The sequence below is a fragment of the Chiloscyllium punctatum genome, chromosome 6 (genome assembly GCF_047496795.1).
Source record: "Chiloscyllium punctatum isolate Juve2018m chromosome 6, sChiPun1.3, whole genome shotgun sequence".
In the NCBI taxonomy this organism is placed as follows: Eukaryota; Metazoa; Chordata; class Chondrichthyes; order Orectolobiformes; family Hemiscylliidae; genus Chiloscyllium; species Chiloscyllium punctatum.
This window is the reverse complement of record NC_092744.1, coordinates 18,729,362-18,746,628: the sequence shown is the minus strand read 5'-3', so window position 1 is coordinate 18,746,628 and position 17,267 is coordinate 18,729,362. Positions and strand designations below refer to the sequence as shown.

Here is a 17,267-nt window from a genome sequence, read left to right as displayed (position 1 = left end):
GAGTTTAAAATAACATTGACAACAATGAAATTCCAGTTCTTCTTTACTGCCTCATTAATCTCTTTGCTTCATTGCTTACTCACAATTTTTAAGTCTATTTTAAGCATTCCCACCGAGCATGAGGAGGGTGGTCTCCCATTGGAACCCTCCTTTGACACTTTGTCTTTTGCCAGGTTCGATTGACTCAGTTCTCCTGTCCCATTGGATTGTTTTAGCCTAATGTTAAAGGCGAATTCCTTCCCCCCACAATTATCAATATACAGTGTCAGATAATAATCTGATATTTAACAGTCAGCCGTAATTTAAGTGGTAGCTCTCTTCAACCTGCATCCGCACTATCCCAATCTGAATACTTAAGAATACAGTCCAGACTTCAATACAATACTGAGGGAACACTGAAGCATTGTAGGTCTTTCAGATAGAATAGTAAACTATTGTTCTTATCTGCCCTCTTACATGGCCATCAGAAGTCCTTTGGCATTTTTTCGAAGATGAATAAAGGGGTTCTCACTGGTGTCCAGGCCAATATTTATCTTTAAATTAACCGTTCAAAGAGAATTATCTGTTCATGTATTGTATTACTACTTGTGGGTCTTGCTTTGAGTCATATATCACAAATTACAACAATGAGGCAGACTCAAAAATTCAAAAGTTGGTGCTAAAGGCTTTTGTATGTCGAGGTTGTGAAACATGTGACAAAAATGAATCAACTTCCTTTCTTTCCATTGACCACCCCATCATTCTAGGCCTTCACTAGCCCAGCAAGATTTAGCCAGTCATCAGTGTTTAACGCTGGTTTAGATTCAGTTACACCAATGCTCTCGCTTCCTACCTTCCATTCAGAAACGCGTGCACATCCAAAACTTTAATGCCTGAGTGGTAACTTAAACCAAAGTACACTCCCTCATGTACAGGCAGTTCTGTTATAATGGGACAGTTCTGTTCTTGTGCAATCCCATGTTTTAAGAAAATCGCGTAATAGCAGCACCATTTAAACTAATGGGGCTGGAATTGCGTTATAATCAATACATGCTTTAAAAGTTTGCATTCTAGAAACAGTCTCTCCACTTCTTCAATCATGTTATAGCGAATTTGTGTTAATGAAATGTACTGTGTACTCGATAATCCTTGCCCAGTTGAGCCTCACATTTAAATTCTCATCTGCAAATTTTCCAATTCCTCGACTGTGTCAGCCCTCCCTATCTCAAGACCTGGACAACATTCAGGTTCTGATGATCAATGACAAGAGGATTCACACAGCACAAGTACCAGCCAATGACCAAAAAAGATTATAACCATCATCATTAACAATCAATGGCATTACCATCCCTGAATCCCCATTATCAACACCCTCGGGATTACCACTGATTATTAATTAAACTGTACCAGCAATATAAACGCTGTGGCTTTAGGGTGTAGGTTTGCTCCCTGAGCTGTCGGTTTGATATCCAGACGTTTCGTTACCTGGATAGGTAACATCATCAGTGGCGACCTCCAAATGAAGCGAAGCTGTTGTCTCCTGCTTTCTATTTATATGTTAGTCCTGGATGGGGTTCCTGGGGTTTGTGGTGATGTCATTTCCTGTTCGTTTTCTGAGGGGTTGATAGATGGCATCTAGATCTATGTGTTTGTTTATGGCGTTGTGGTTGGAGTGCTAGGCCTCTAGGAATTCTCTGGCATGTCTTTGCTTAGCCTGTCCCAGGATAGATGTGTTGTCCCAGTCGAATTGGTGGTTTCTTTCATCTGTGTGTAGAGCTATGAGGGAGAGAGGGTCGTGTCTTTTTGTGGCTAGCTGGTATTCGTGTATCCTGATGGCTATAACTGCAGGTTAGCAGTTGGAAGTTCTATAGCAAGTAACTCACCTACTATCTCCACAAAGCGTGTCCAGCAATGAAAAGTCAAGACAGTGATTAAATGTTCTACACTTGCCTGGGTGGGTGCAGCTCCAGAAATGCTCTAGAAGCTTGACACCACCAAGACAAAGCAGACACTTGATTAGCAACCCATCAAATCCATCAAAACCCCATACATTCAACTTTTACTCCCTGTGCCACAAGGTAGAGTTACAGCAGTGTCTATCGTTTACAAGAATCACTACAGCAAAGCACCAGGCCTCCTTAGACTGCTCATTCCAAACTCATAACTTCAACCATTTAGAAGAACAATGGCAGTAGATACTTAGGGGCACCATCACCTGCAAGACTCCTTCAAGCCACTCACCAACATGACTTAGAAATGTAAGTGTCACTTGGTCAAAACCATGGAACTCTCTCCCTACGGCATTTTGGGTTTACCTACACTAAATGGACTGCACCGATTCAAGGAGGCAACTCACCTTTACCTTCTTGTGGGAAATTTGTGATGGGCAATTGAGGGGAATTAGGGATAGAGAATATATGCCAGCAAAGCTGGAGTAGACAATTTAGAATCATAGAATCTCTACTGTGCAGAAAAAGACCATTTGGCCCATCAAAGTCTGCATCCCATCAGAAGAGCATCCCACCCAGACCTACTACCCACAATCATTTGATTCTAGATTCAATTGATTGGCAAGCCGAGCTACCCAAGTAGTGCAGGCCTGGTCTCCCAATTCTATTAGATCTCTGCATTTCGAACTAAAGAGAGGAAGATGTTACATTCATACATCCACAAGAGGAGGCTGTGCTGCAGTCGTGATGTCACTAGTGTAATCATCAGAACCCCAGGCTAATGTTCTGGAGAGATGGTTCAAACCCTACCATGGCAGATGGCGACAATTGTATTAATTAAAAGTATGGGGGCAAACCCTGCTTAATGGTAACCATTGTTTTAAAAGCCCAACTGGTTTATTTTTTATCTGGAAGGAAATCTTCCAACCTTACCTGGTCTGGTCCACATGTGTTTGCAGATCCACAGCAATGTGGTTGACTCTTAATTACCCTCTCAAATGGCTTGGCAAACTGCTCAGATGAACAGGCAATGGGAGAAGGGCAATAAATGTTGGTTCAGCCAACATCTGATGACTCAGTTTAAAAAAAAGCAAAAAGCTTTCACATCCTTCGGACATTCCAAATTAATGGATTCCTTTCATAATGTTGTTCTGCAGGGAAACATGGCCATTTTCATACAGAAAGGTCTCAGGATTAGCCAATGGACCAGTTAACTGTTTATTTGAATAGTTTTATTTGAGGCAAGATTATTGAGACTCTTACTGTCTCATATCACACTTGGGTTCTGTATAGTTGAGAATGGCCTCATTCTGGTGTGGGTTTGCAAAGATGGAAAGTCTTTGCATTGACACAATGGCGGAGATACAGTAAACAATGTGTACACAGCAAGATTTCAGATATGACAATCTGAAAAATTACCAGAGAACATGTCTTCAAAACACTGATCGTAGCCATGATGTGGAGAGCTGGTGTTGGACTGGAGTTGACAAAGCTAAAAATCACAAAATACCAGGTTAGTGATCAACAGGTTTATTTGAAAGTACAAGCTTTCGGAGTGCTGCTCCTTCATCAGATAGCTAGTCAGGCAGGATTATAGGACACAGAATTTATAGTAAAAGGTCAAAGTGTCATACAACTTGAAAGAAACTCTGAGATTTACATATTAATCAATCGAAATCTGCATTCCCATTCTAAGTGATTAAAGACTTAACAGGAATCTAGGTTTGTTCAATACATCACATCAGTTGTATGACACATTGATCTTTTACAATTAATTCTATGATCTTGCCCTACTAGCTATGAGATGAAGGAGCAGCGCTCCAAAAGCATGTACTTTCAAATAAGCCTGTTAGACTATAAACTGGTGTTGTGTGATTTTTAACTTGGGAATGTTGGTTGATGGATAAATTCTGACCTTGGATAGCAAGGAGAAATCCATTGTTCCTACACGCAAATAGTGACATCGGATTCTTCTGCATTCACCTGAGAGGATGGACAGGGATTTTCCCAATTTATCATCTGAGAAATCATATCTCCAACAGTGCAGCAACACCTCAATCCCAGATTTTGGAGTCAAGGCTCTGGATGGAGACGCACAATCCTCAGTTCAAAGGCTACCATCTGAGCCATAGCTAACACTATTTTACAGTGCTCTCCCAAACCCATAGGTCGCACTCACAAAACATGGCTGTTGCTTTAAACCTAGATGAGAATATAAAGTCCCGATTGAAAGCTGAGTGCAGTACTGAGGGAGTGCTGCATTGTTTGAAGTGTTCAGCAGAGAGGTGAAACCAAATCGCAGTCACTTCTTGAATCTCAAGGATGGCGATGGCATCCTTTTAAAGAGGAGGAAGGGGCTATCTTTGAGGGCATTTCAAACTCAAAAACCAAACAAAGATGTCTGTTTCTTCAGATAGGGGTCTTTATAAAATCAGGATTACTTCCTCTTTCTCAAGTTTAATAATTTTGTGGAGGATTGGGGCACAGTGCCATAACTGAAAATGCAGTCCAATTTAACTTTTTTTTATGCATGTCCTTAACTCTTAGCATGAAAAATGCTAACCTGGTAAACCAGGTGGCCTTATATATTACCTCAGCCCAATACAATCGGAAACAGATGTGAAATGTTCGCAGTAATTAAAGAGAACAAAGTGAGTAATCACAGGGAAGGAAGTTTTTCACCACTGGCACTGGTTCCTTTGAGAAGCCAGGCAAGAATGCTGAATGGTTCTGTAGCTGCAGAAGTGAAATTCCAAACTTTCTGAGCTTTATTCTGAAACTAAGGTCACAAATGTTAAAAGAACTATCATGTTTCCCAATGAAAAAAATGTTATAAATGTCCATGACCTCCTGCACAGGAAGCATAGACTATGTCCAATATTTAGTGCACAGTGCATTGAAGTCCCATTGCAGTACTGGCAACTTGCACCCATCATTCATTATCGGTTAACACCCAGTATGCAACTCTGGTCAGTCCAGAATTTGGCCCATAAAGAAAGAAGAATTCATTTTCTAAATCCCTTTTCCACTCTATTGATGATCAGTGAATTCTCAGTTTCTGATAGGTGCTCCTGATGAAGCAGCTCCTGAATCTACGCCTTTCCATTCCATCATATGATGGGATCCCACTCCTCATCGTGACATTGATTGATTACCATTTAATTCACAAATAGACCATCAGACTGTGGTGACATCAACCTTTACAGTTTTTCTCCTTCTGTGTTTTCAGTGACCTTTCCAAAGAGAAAATAGTCCATCTCTCATGTAACTTCAAACTGAGGGAGACAGAATCATAAAATCAGAGCCAGGACAACTGGACGCAAAAGCTGGCATTAACACTTTCTTCTCATGAATAGCAGCCGAAATCAGAAATTCTCTGTTTATAAAACATCTGTCTATCAAAGCTGGAGGGTAATTTTAGGACTGAGATTGATATAGTTTTATGAGATTGAGGTATGAAGGGAGATGGAGTTGAAGTTAAGTCATAAAACATGGAGCTGTGCAGCACAGGAATAAGCCCTTCGGCCCACGATATTATGCCAAACATTATGCCAAGATAAACTAATCACTTCTGCCTGTGCATGGCCCAGATTGATAAATTCTTGATGTCACAAGGAATTAAGGGCTATGGGGAGAATGCGGGTAAGTGGAGTTGAAATGCCATCAGCCATGATTGAATGGCGGAGTGGACTCGATGGGCCGAATGGCCTTACTTCCGCTCCTATGTCTTATGGTCTTATATCGCTCCATTCTTTGCTTATTCATGTGCTTATCTAAAAGCCCCTTAAATGCCCTTATTGAATCTGCCTCCACCACTACCATTGGCGGTGTGTTCTGGGCACTTACCACTCTCTATATAAAAAACTTGACCCTCACATCTCCTTTGAACTTTCCCCCTCGACCTTAAGTGCATGCCCTCTAGTACATTTCAACTGTGGGAAAATAATTCTGACTGTCAACTCTATCCATGCATTTCATAAACTTCTATCAGGTCAGTGGAATTACTTTAACAATTCTTTCATGGGGTGTGATTGTTGCTGAATTCATAGCCAATTCAAATTTGGACTGAGGGTCTTGCTTGGCCATTTTAGAGGGCATTCAGACTTAATCACATTATCATAGAATTCCTACAGTGTGGAAGCAGGTCATTCAGCCCATCAAATCTACAATGACCCCTAAAGTGCATCCCACCCCCTGCTCTATTCCTGTAACCCTGCACTCCCATGGCCATTCCACCTAGCTTCTGGGTAACTTTGCATTGCCAAATGACCTAACCTGAACATCTTTGAACTGTGGGAGGAAACTGCAGCACACATAGGAAACCCACACAGACACAGGAAGAATGTGCAACCTCCACACAGACAGGCACCCGAGGGTGGAATTGAACCTGGGACCTGAGCACTGTGAGGCAGCAGTGCTAACCACTGAGCCACCATGCTAGTTTGGAGTCACATGTAGGCCAGAAAGTGTAAGGAAGGCAGACTTCCTTCTCTAAAGGGCATCAGTGAACGAAATGACTTTATTTTATAACAAATTGATCACCAACTCTCCTGAGACTAACCAACCCTTACATTTTCATGGTTACCACCACTGAGGCTATCACAGATACAGGTCAGGCTTGAGGGGCTGAATGACTTTCTCGTGTTACTAACTTACTGGAATTCCCCACCAGACGCCATCGCTGAAGCACAAAATACCCTCAGGAGTTGCAGGGGGTACAAGGAAAAGGCTCTTTACCAGGGCTGCTAGAGATCAGTAATTATGGCAGCGTCATCACTACCACCCACACTGTCAACAACTTCAGAAACTCTCAGCAATGCTGTGGCAGTGAACACCAGCCATTATAAAACACTGTTCATATAAATCCAAGTCTGCAGTTATGTTTGTTATAGTTTGGGCAACACTAGCACACAGCAACGAGTGACAATTGGGACACATACATCTGTCAGCTTTCCAAGTTGCTGCAAAACATCTGCTTCTGATCTAGGCTGGATGTTTACTGCATCCACTTGAAAGCAGGCCAGCACGTTTTGAGAAGTAACAGCCTTCCCTTCAGTACATTCGGCTATTTAAAATCTTATAACCTCCCTCTTCCCAGCAGCAATTTTTTTCCTTCTCTTTGCAAGAAAAACAACTCCCAGAAATTATATCAGAAAATAAACAATTCTTTAAAAGCACACCTTCCTCAAATTATATGACCTATATTTACTGAAGCCACTGGTTCTTATTATTCTGCAAGAAGCTTCAGTTTTTTTAGATTAGATTCCCAACAATATGGAAACAGGCTATTTGGCCCAACAAGTCCACACCAACTCTCTGGAGACTAACCAACCCTTACATTTACTCATGACTCATGCACCTAACCTATACATCACTGAACACTGTGGGCAATTTAGCACAGCCTATTCACCTGACCTGCACATCTTTGGATGGTGAGAGGAAACCCACAAAGACATAGGGAGAATATGCAAACACCCCACAGACAGTTGCCCAAGGTGGAGAATTGAACCAGGGTCCCTAGCACTGTGAGGCAGCAGGGCTAACCACTGAGCCACCAGCTGAGAGGTTTTTCTGGGCGTTCAGAGTTTCAGTAATTTCAGGAGAGGTGAGATAAATGTTCAGGAATTGTCCTGCTTATCCCTTTGTTTGGTGGTGACATGCAGTGGTATGGATGTTTGCTTGGATTAGTTTCAGAATGCCTTGATGGCTCAGGAAGTGAATAGCTCAGCCACACAAGTCAGGTATAGCCCTCTGATTGCCTGGTTTTAATCCGTCCACCACTGAAGGCCATACCTACAGCTGTCTGGGAGGTAAGTCCTAGAATTCACATCCTAAACCTTGCCACGTCTTTATACAGCTCCCTCCACTTTTAAGAAACTTCTAAAAACCCATCTCACTGACCATACATTGTTCACCTGCCCCAAAAGCTCCTTATGAAGCTCAGTGTCACTGTGTTTCTGGTAATGTTCCTGTGATGCCCCTTGAGACGTTGTATTATGATTAAACGAATGATATAAATGCAACTTTGTGTTATGGTAGCTCAGAATCCAATTCCTGATCTGTGGTGGAAGAAATCTCTATGCTTCTGAAATGCTCGCTCAGCTCACTGCTCTGATTTTCGTTTATTTATTCCTGGGATGTGAGCAATATTTTCTGCCTGGTTCTCCTGCAAAGCTAGTAGTGGTGAACCTTTAATTGATTTATTGTTATCAGTTGTTTTGAGATACAGTGAAAAGTATTGTTTTGCATGCTCTACAAGCAGCTTGTACCATACAAAGTGCATCAGGGTAGCAAAACAGAGTGCAGAATACAGTGTTACAGCTGCAGAAAAAAGTGCACAGAGAAAGAGAGAGGTCATAATTAACAATTGACAGGTTTGTTCAAAGGTCTGATAACAGTGTGGAAGAAGCTGTTCTTGAATCTGTTCGATGTGTAATCAAACTTTCATATTTTCTGCCCTATGGAAGAGAGTGGAAGACAATATAACTGGGGTGGGAGGGTATGATTATATTGGTTGATTTCCTGAGGCAGCAGGAAGTATAGCTGGGGTCAACAGATGGAAGGCTGGTTTTCACGATGAACTGGGCTATGTCCATGAACCTCTGGAGTTTCTTGGAGAGTTGGGAAGAGCAGTTGCCAAACCCTGGATGAGGTGATGCATCCAGGCAGGATACTTTCCATGATGCTTTCTATAAAAATTGGGAAGTGTCCTTGTGGCCATGCCGAATTTTCTTAGCCACCTGAGGAAGTAGAGGTGTTGGTGCGCTTTCTTAACCTCGTGAGAACTAGTCTTTTTTAAGACACCACTGTGGGATGTGGGTACTTTTGTGGGTGGCTATTTCCAGAGGGCAGTTAAGAGTCAGCCCCATTGCTGTAGGTATGGAGTCACAAGTCGATCAGATAGGGACAGCAGATTTCCATCCCTAAAAGAGGCAAGTGAACAAGATGGGTTTTTATGATAATGGCGACATTTTTCAGTAGAATGTTTTCAGGGCTGGAGAATAGTAGCTACGAGGAGAGGTTTGTGTTGTTTTCCTTGAAGCAGAGAAGGCTGAGGGGTGACATGATTTAAGTGTACACAATTGTGAGGGGTAGAGATAGAGTAGACAGAATGAACCTGTTTCCCTTGGCAGAGAGTTCAAAAACCAGTCATCGATTCAGGTTAAGTGGCAGAAGGGTTAAAGGGGACATGAGGAAAAAGCTTTGTTACACAGAGGGTGGCGGATGTCTGGAATTCACTATCTGAGCTCGTGGCGGAGGCAGAAATCCTAAACTCTTCTAAAAAATACCTGGATCTGCACCTTAAGTGGTATAAGCTGCAGGGCGCAATGGCTTCTGTATAGACAGATGGGATTAGAAAGGGCATCTGGGTGTCAGTGGCTCAGTATGGACAAGATGACCAATTAGCCCCCTTGGGTTGTGTCATCTCTATGATTCTATAGTTACGTGGTCAAGATTAGGCATCATTCCAGATTTCACTGAACTCAAATTTCATTGCATTTGAACCCACATTGATCAGGGGCTTGACCATCTGGATCACTAGTCCAATGACAATACATTATACTACTGGCTGTTAAATTAACGTCATGACTAGAGATATGCACTCACGTATGTAGGTCACAGAGCAACCCGAAAATGATGATATCCTGTTTTGTTACTATCCAGCAACACTTGTCAGAAGTCCGCACAGCATGTGAGACTTTGTTAACTCTTTGTTTATAAATAACCCAATGATACTCACTACAAAGGGTGCTGATCTCCTATAGAATCAGTTCTCGATGAGTCAAAACACTCAGGAGGAATGATGGAGATGGGAAAGTGAGAGAGGGCGAAGGCAAGAGGGGAGAAGGTGAGTCGGGGCAGGGGGATGGTCAGGAGTAGAGGAGAAGGGAGAGTGGGAAACACTGACTTACCTTTTCTTCTTTGTGACAATAAGGACATCATTGAACAGGAAGAAGTACACTTGCTGCCTTGACATGCGTTTGGAAAAGATTCCTGTGTCCTCAACGAAGCCCATGAGCTCACCTCGCTTGGATAAAAATCGAGAGGAAGAGACCAAGGGAAATGGCTAGGGAGAAAAAATACCAGATTGTCAGATCAGATAGAGAGAGAGTGCCATAAACAAGTATTGATGCCATCTAATGATTCCCTCCTCCAATCAAAAAAAAAGGACATCCAGAAAATTAACATGGTCAGAATGTTCACAATAGGATTTAGCAGGAGCATCTAAATGTCTCCTGTCACTCAACAAATTATCTGTTCAGATCACAGAAGAATTTATGATTTTACTTTTGTAACAGTTGCCTCTGGAAATAGTTGGAAATGCAGTTTCTCAGATAAGCAAGCAACACCTTCAGCATTTTGTCATTTATCAAAGGTTTCTGGTACGACAAATCAAACAGTTCCCCTTGCATAAATCCAATTAAACTCAGCAGGATGATGTTGGGCTTTTCATGAATAATGGACAGAGACAACACAATGCAGAATAGATTTTTCCAACCTGCCTGCTGAGATCTAAGCAGATCCTGCCTGGGCCTGTCACATGATTGATTGGTAAAATGGCTTCTTATAAAAATTTCATTTTTGTGACATGGTGGGTGTCACCAGCAAGTCCAGTTTCTATTGGCCATTTCCAGTCACCCTCGAGAAAATGGTGGTGAGTCATCTATTTGAACCACTATCATCTGCTGGAGATGGCTTAGCTCCCACAGCGAGTCTTTTTGGAATAAATAATATTTATTCATAAAAATATCCAAAAGCACATTCCAAAATATTTCAAATCACACATAATGAAAAATGCAATAAAATGGAACTTTTCTCTGTTGAGTATGTGTGAACAAAATGGCAAGGGATGGAAATCTACACAGTAAGGTCGAGAAGAGAGAGAAGAGACATGGAGAGAAAGAGAGAGAGAGAAACAAGAGCCAAAATAAAACGCAGTATGGAAAAAAAAAGGCAAAGAATTCAAGGGCATGAATCAAACAAGGTCACATGTGAACAGGAATAAAGATGTTTAAAAAACAAGCCTTAAAGCCTTGTGTCTTAATACACAATTTACTTTGCAATTAAATAAATGAATTAGTCATGCAAATGCACAAAAACAGGTATGATATATTTGGGATGACAGAAACATAGTTACAGGACGACCAGGGACGGGAATTGAATATCCACGGTGTTCAGCTTTTTGGAAAGACCAAGAGGAAAATGAGTTGGGGTAGCATTGCTGGTTAAAGAGCACAGTAATGCAAGCATGAGGAAGGATATTAGCTCTGCTGAAATAGAATCTATATGGGTAGTGCTTACAAACACCAAGGAACATCAGTAAACAATAGAGGGGGCAGCATATAGACTCCCAAAATGTGGCACTGACATTAGAGAAGGCATTGAACAGAAAGTGGGGATACTAGCAATAAAGGTACAAATGCAATTGCAAGCAACTTTAATTTATAGAAAGATTTGGCCTCAATGTGGACTTTCACCCACGAGATTACTCCAGAGCAGTCTCCCGGCCTTGACAGCCTTGAAGGGCAGCCTGGGGTGGTCTGGAGTCAAGGTTCAGTGCAGACTGGAGGTGCCAGCGTGCACTGGGTTGAATGGACTGTTATTCTGAACTTATTATTTCTCTACTTTTCTCATTTATTCCTATAATCTGTAATGCTGGACTTTTTTCTACATTTCTATGTTGCACTCTCATGTGCCTCAATCCAATTGCAATACACCTGCCATTTACAACATACCTTCAGTGACAAAGACACAACCCATGGAGATCTTGAATTTTGCAGTCCCTTGGAACACTGTGGCTGTCAGGCAGGAAATTGCAGGTTTTTGTCTCAACAAAAATGAAAGAACTGCAATATATTTCCAACTCAGAATGGACTACCACTGCAGCATAATCAGTGTACAGAAGTTCTCTGATCAGCACAAGTTGCACTTTTACATTATCTTTCAATCTGGATAAGTTGAAGACTTGGCTGACTGATAGTGCTTAAGGTACAAAGGCTCTATATCAGGCATAGGTCAGTCAGAAAAAAAACAGAATCAAGTTTAAGAAATTTCACTTCATTCTTGATCTTCAAACTGTCAGAAGTGGAGCAGGAAATGGAAAAGATGCCATAAATGTTATGAATGGACCTTATGAGACTGCAGAAGTTTGGGAGGGCTATCGATGTTCTCTAGTATCTGACAAAGAGATACTTTCTGCTTATCGTGTCAAAGACACGATGCACAAAGGCAAGGTGGAGTGGTCTTTGCTGTTCTGTGGTTCCCTTGAAGCTGACATAGAGCAAAGGTCATATCTACCAGGAATATGCTTGAAATGAAACCACGCTGTGCATCTGGGTGTGTTTTGTTGGCCAGTGAATAAAACTTTGACAGAATGACTTTGGTAATGGCTTTTTCATTGACATTAAGTAGTGAGAGGCTCCCCAGTAGTTGTTGCAATCCCTTTGTTCTGGTATAATGTGATGTTTGTGTCATGCATATGGTGTGGGACAGAAGCTTCACTCCAGTACAACATAAGGTGGTCAGAAAGCTATAGCAGGAGATAGGAATTTTGATAATTCAGTAGCTGGGCTAGTGTTGAGGACTTTCCCTACTGCAAGTGATTCAATGGCCTTTTCAATCTCAACTGATAGCAGCTGCGTATGAAGCTCAGAGATCGCTGCAGAACATCACCAAGCATATAACCATTTAATCTGAGCATGGCTTGGGTGTAGTGTTCTATCCAATGGACCATTTGCCTGTCAATGAGTATGTCCCCAGATTTCTGGACCTCAAAGGAGCTGCTTTGGTAATGGTAGGAGTGAGTTCTGTGTTGATACCATCATACATAGTACAAAGGTTACCATTATCACTGTTAGCTTGCATCTCATCACATCGATTATTCCAACACTTTTCCATATAAGCATATAAAATCCAACAATGATATAAAAACTTTGTGAATGGTGCCCATGTGAAGCTTTTCACAAAACAAATTCCTTTTAGCCTGATGATGCTCAATGCCAGCAATGACATCTTTGTTCAATAAAGTACACTTCCCATGCCAAACATTAAATAAACTGGTTCCTTGAATAGAAGATTGAATAATAGGAGCAGCGGGAGGTTTAATTCCAACCCACATTAAACAAAATGTGACAGGTTAACAGAAATTAAAGTAATGGCTTCTCTCGCAGGTCTTGGTCTATGCAGCAAATGCATAATTGGTTGGGATTTGTTTGGTAAGTCTGATTGCTTTGACAATTTTATAGCTTCATTTTTTTCAGTGGCAGTTGGAGTGGGAGGAGCAACAGCAATGATCAGAGGCCCAATCGGAAGGTAAATTTTAAAAGATATAAGTTAGGGCAGTTGAATGTTCCTCCTGCAGAATGTGGGAGGTAAGGGTCACCACTAGTGTCCCTGCTGACTGTATCTGTGGGAAGTGCACCCAACTCCAGCTCCTTGAAAACTGCATTAGGGAACTTGAGCTGGAGCTGGGTGAACTTCGGGTCATTTGGGAGATGGAGGGGATTATTGAGAAGAGTTACAGGGAGGTAGTCACACCTTAGGAATAAGGAAAAGGTAGATGGTTACTGTCAGGGGATGGAAAGGGAACCAGCAAGCAGTGCAGGGATCCCCTCTGACTGTTCCCCTCAACAACATATACCATCCTGGATACTGTTGGGGGGGATGACTTATCAGGGGTAAGCCATGGGGCACAGGTCTCTAGCACAGAGTCTGTCCCTGTTGCTCAGAAGGGAAGGGGAAAGAGGAGCAGAGCTTTAGTCATTGGGGATTCCATAGTTAGGGGGACAGATAGGAGGTTCTGTGGGGATGAGAGAGAGACTCACGGTTGGTGTGTTGCCTCCCAAGTGTCAGGGTTTGTGATGTCTCTGATTGCGTTTTTGGGATCCTTGAGGGGGAGGGGGAGTAGCCTCAAGGCATGGCCCACATAGGCACCAACAATATAGGTAGGAAGAGAGATGGGGATTTAAGGATGAAATTCAGGGAGCGAGGGTGGAAGCTTAGAGTTAGGACAAACAGAGTTGCTATCTCTGGTTTGATGCCCCTGCTACATGTTAGTGAGGCAATAAATAGGGAGAGAGAGGAGTTGAACATGTGGCTACAGGGATGGTACAGGAGGGAGGATTTTAGATTCCTGGATAATTGAGGCTCTTTCTGGGGTAGGTGAGACCTCTACAAACTGGATGGTCTTCAAATGAACCAGAGGGGTACCAATATCCTGAGGGGGGGGGGGTGAAATTTGCTAATGCTCTACGGGTGGGTTTAAACTAATTCAGCAGGAGGTGGGAACCAAAATTGTAGTTCAAATATACAGGAGGGTAAGAGTAGTGAAGTCAGAACTTAGATTTCAAGTTCGCAACAAGGCACCGGAGAGCAAGAAGTTGGTTTGAAGTGTGTCTACGTCAACGCCAGGAGGATCCGGAATAAGGTGAGTGAACTTTCAGCATGGGTTAGTACCTGGGATTTTGATGTTGTGGCCATTTCAGAGACATGGGTAGAGCAGGGACAGGAATGGTTAATGCAGATTCTGGGATTTAGATGTTTCATAAGAGCAAAGAAAATGGTAAAAGAGAGGGTGGAGTGGCACTGTTAGTCAAGGACAGTAGCATGGTTGCATAATGGCTGTTTGAGGACTCATCTACCGAGGTAGTATGGCCTGAGATTAGCAACAGGAAAGGAGAGATTACCCTGTTGGGAGTTTTCTACAGGCATGCAAATAGTCCCAGAGATGTAGAGGATAGGAGAGTAAAGATGATCCTCGATAGGAGCGAGAGTGAAATGGTTGTTGTTATGGGGGACTTTAACTTTCCAAATATTGACTGGGAATACTATAGTTCAAGTACTTTAGATGAGTCAGTTTTTGTCCAATGTGTGCAGGAGGGTTTCCTGACAGACCGAGAGGGGTGAGGCCCCATTATATTTGGTACTGGGCAATGAACCCGGCCAGGTGTTAGATTTGGAGTAGGTGAGCACTGTGGTGATAGTGACCATAATTTGGTTATGTTTACTTTAGTGAAGGAAAGGGATAGGTATGTACTGTAGGGCAAAAGTTATAGCTGGGGGAAAGGCAATTATGATGCAAATAGGCAACATTTAGAATGCATAGGATAGGGAAGGAAACTGCAGGGGATGGGCACAGTTGAAATGTGGAGCTTATTCAATGACCAGCTACTGTGGGTCCTTGATAAGTATGTACTGGTCAGGCAGGGAGGAAGTTGTCGAGCGTAGTTTACTAAGGAAGTTGAATCTCTTGTCAAGAGGAAGGAGAAGGCTTATGTGTGGATGAGATGTGAAGGCTCAGCTAGGGCTCTTAAGAGTTACAAGTTAGCCAGGAAAAACCTAAAGAGAGAGCTAAGAAGAGCCAGGAGGGAACATGAGAAGTCATTGGCAGATAGGATCAAGGAAAACCCTAAAGCTTTCTGTAGGTATATCAGGAATAAAAGAATGACTCGTGTAAGATTGGGGCCAATCAAACATAGTAGTGGGAAGTTGTGCGTGGAGTCAGAGGAGATAGGGGAAGTGCTAAATGAATATCTTTTGTCAGCATTCACACTAGAAAAAGACAAAGTGGTCATGGAGAATACTGAGATACAGGCTACTAAACTAGATGGGATTGAGGTGCATAAGGAGGAGGTGTTAGCGATCCTGGAAAGTGTAACAGAGACAAATTCCCTGGGCCAGATGGAATTTATCCCAGAATTCTCTGGGAAGTCAGGGAGGAGATTGTGGAGCCTTTGGTTTTGATTTTTATGTCATCATTGTCTACAGGAATAATGCCAGAAGATTGGAGGATAGCCAATGGTGTTCCCTTGTTCAAGATGGGGAGTAGCGACAACTCTGGAAATTATAGACCTATGAACCTTACTTTGGTTGTCGGTAAAGTGTTGGAAAGTGTTATAAGTGATAAGATTTATAATCATCTAAGAAGGAATAAGTTGATTAGGGATAGTCAACGTGGTTTTGTGAAGGGTAGGTCATACCTCACAAACCTTGTTGAATTCTTTGAGAAGGTGACCAAACAGGTGTCTGAGGGTAAAGCAGTTGATGTGGTGTATATGGATTTCAGTAAGGCCCTTGATAAGGTTCCCCATAGTACGCCTTTGCACAAAATACGGAGACATGGGATTGAGGGTGATTTAGCAGTTTGGATTATAAATTGACTAGCTAAAAGAGCACAGTGGGTAGTGGTTGATGAGAAATATTCATCCTGGAGTTCAGTTACTTGTGGAATACTGCAAGGATCTGTTTTGGGTCCTGCTGTTAGTCATTTTTATAAATGACCTGGATGATGGCATAGGAGAGTGGGTCAGTAAATTTGTAGATGGCACTAAGGTTAGTAGACTTGTGGATAGTGACGAAGAATGTTGTAGGTTACAGAGAGACATAGATAAGTTGCAGAGCTGGGCTGAGAGGCGGCAAATGAGTTTAATGTGGAAAAGTGTGAGGTGATTCACTTTGGAAGGAGTATCAGAAATGTAGGTTACTGGGCTAATGGTAAGATTCTTGGTAGTGTAGATGAGCAGAGAGATCTCAGTGTCCGGGTACATAGATCCCTGAAAGTTGCTGAAAGGGTTGTTAAGAAGGCATATGGTGCATTAGTTTTTATTGGTAGAGGGATTGAGTTTTGGAGCCATGAGATCATATTGCAGCTGTACAAAACTCGAGTGTGGCCACATCTGGAGTATTGCATACAGTTCTAGTTATCACATTATAGGAAGGATGTGGAAGCTTTGGAAAGGGTTCAGAGGTGATTTACTAGGATGTTGCTTGGTATGGAGGGAAAGTCTTATGCTGAAAAGCTGAGGGACTTGAGGCAGTTTTCGTTAGAGAGAAGGTTGAGAGGTGACTTAATTAAGACATATAAGATAATCAGAGGGTTAGATAGAGTGGGCAGTGAGAGTCTTTATCCTTGGATGGTGATCACTAGCATGAGGGAAAATAGCTTTAAATTAAGTGGTGATGGATATAGGACAGATGTCAGAGGTAGTTTCTTTATTCAGAGAATAGCAGGGGTTTGGAATGCACTGACTGCAACAGTAGCAGACACACCAACTTTAAGGGCATTTTAATGGTCATTGGATAAACATATGGATGATAATGGAGTAGTGTAGGTTAGATGGGCTTCAGATTGGTTCCACAGGTGGGTGCAACATCAAGGGCCGAAGGGCCTGGACTGCGCTGTAATGTTCCATGTTCAATAACCACTGTAGTGGAAAAAATTACAGAAAAACAAAGGTAGTGCACAAGACAATATTTCTGTATGCTAACTTAAACAAAGTGACGTTGACAGCAGTTAAAATAGGTCAGGCAAAACGCACGATAGGCTGATAACGAGAAGAC

At 42.2% G+C, this 17,267-nt stretch overlaps 1 protein-coding gene across 3 annotated transcripts in view; it reads right to left on the bottom strand.

Moving 5' to 3' along the window:
* The window catches only part of LOC140478752 (rho guanine nucleotide exchange factor 26-like), a 209,335-nt gene that overhangs the window by 37,402 nt on the left and 154,666 nt on the right, over nt 1–17,267 (bottom strand). For all 3 annotated transcript variants that reach the window (XM_072572085.1, XM_072572086.1, XM_072572087.1), the window contains one exon: nt 9,842–9,996. In XM_072572085.1, the coding sequence (XP_072428186.1) occupies nt 9,842–9,996 (155 nt within the window). The remainder of the gene's footprint in view (nt 1–9,841; nt 9,997–17,267) is intronic.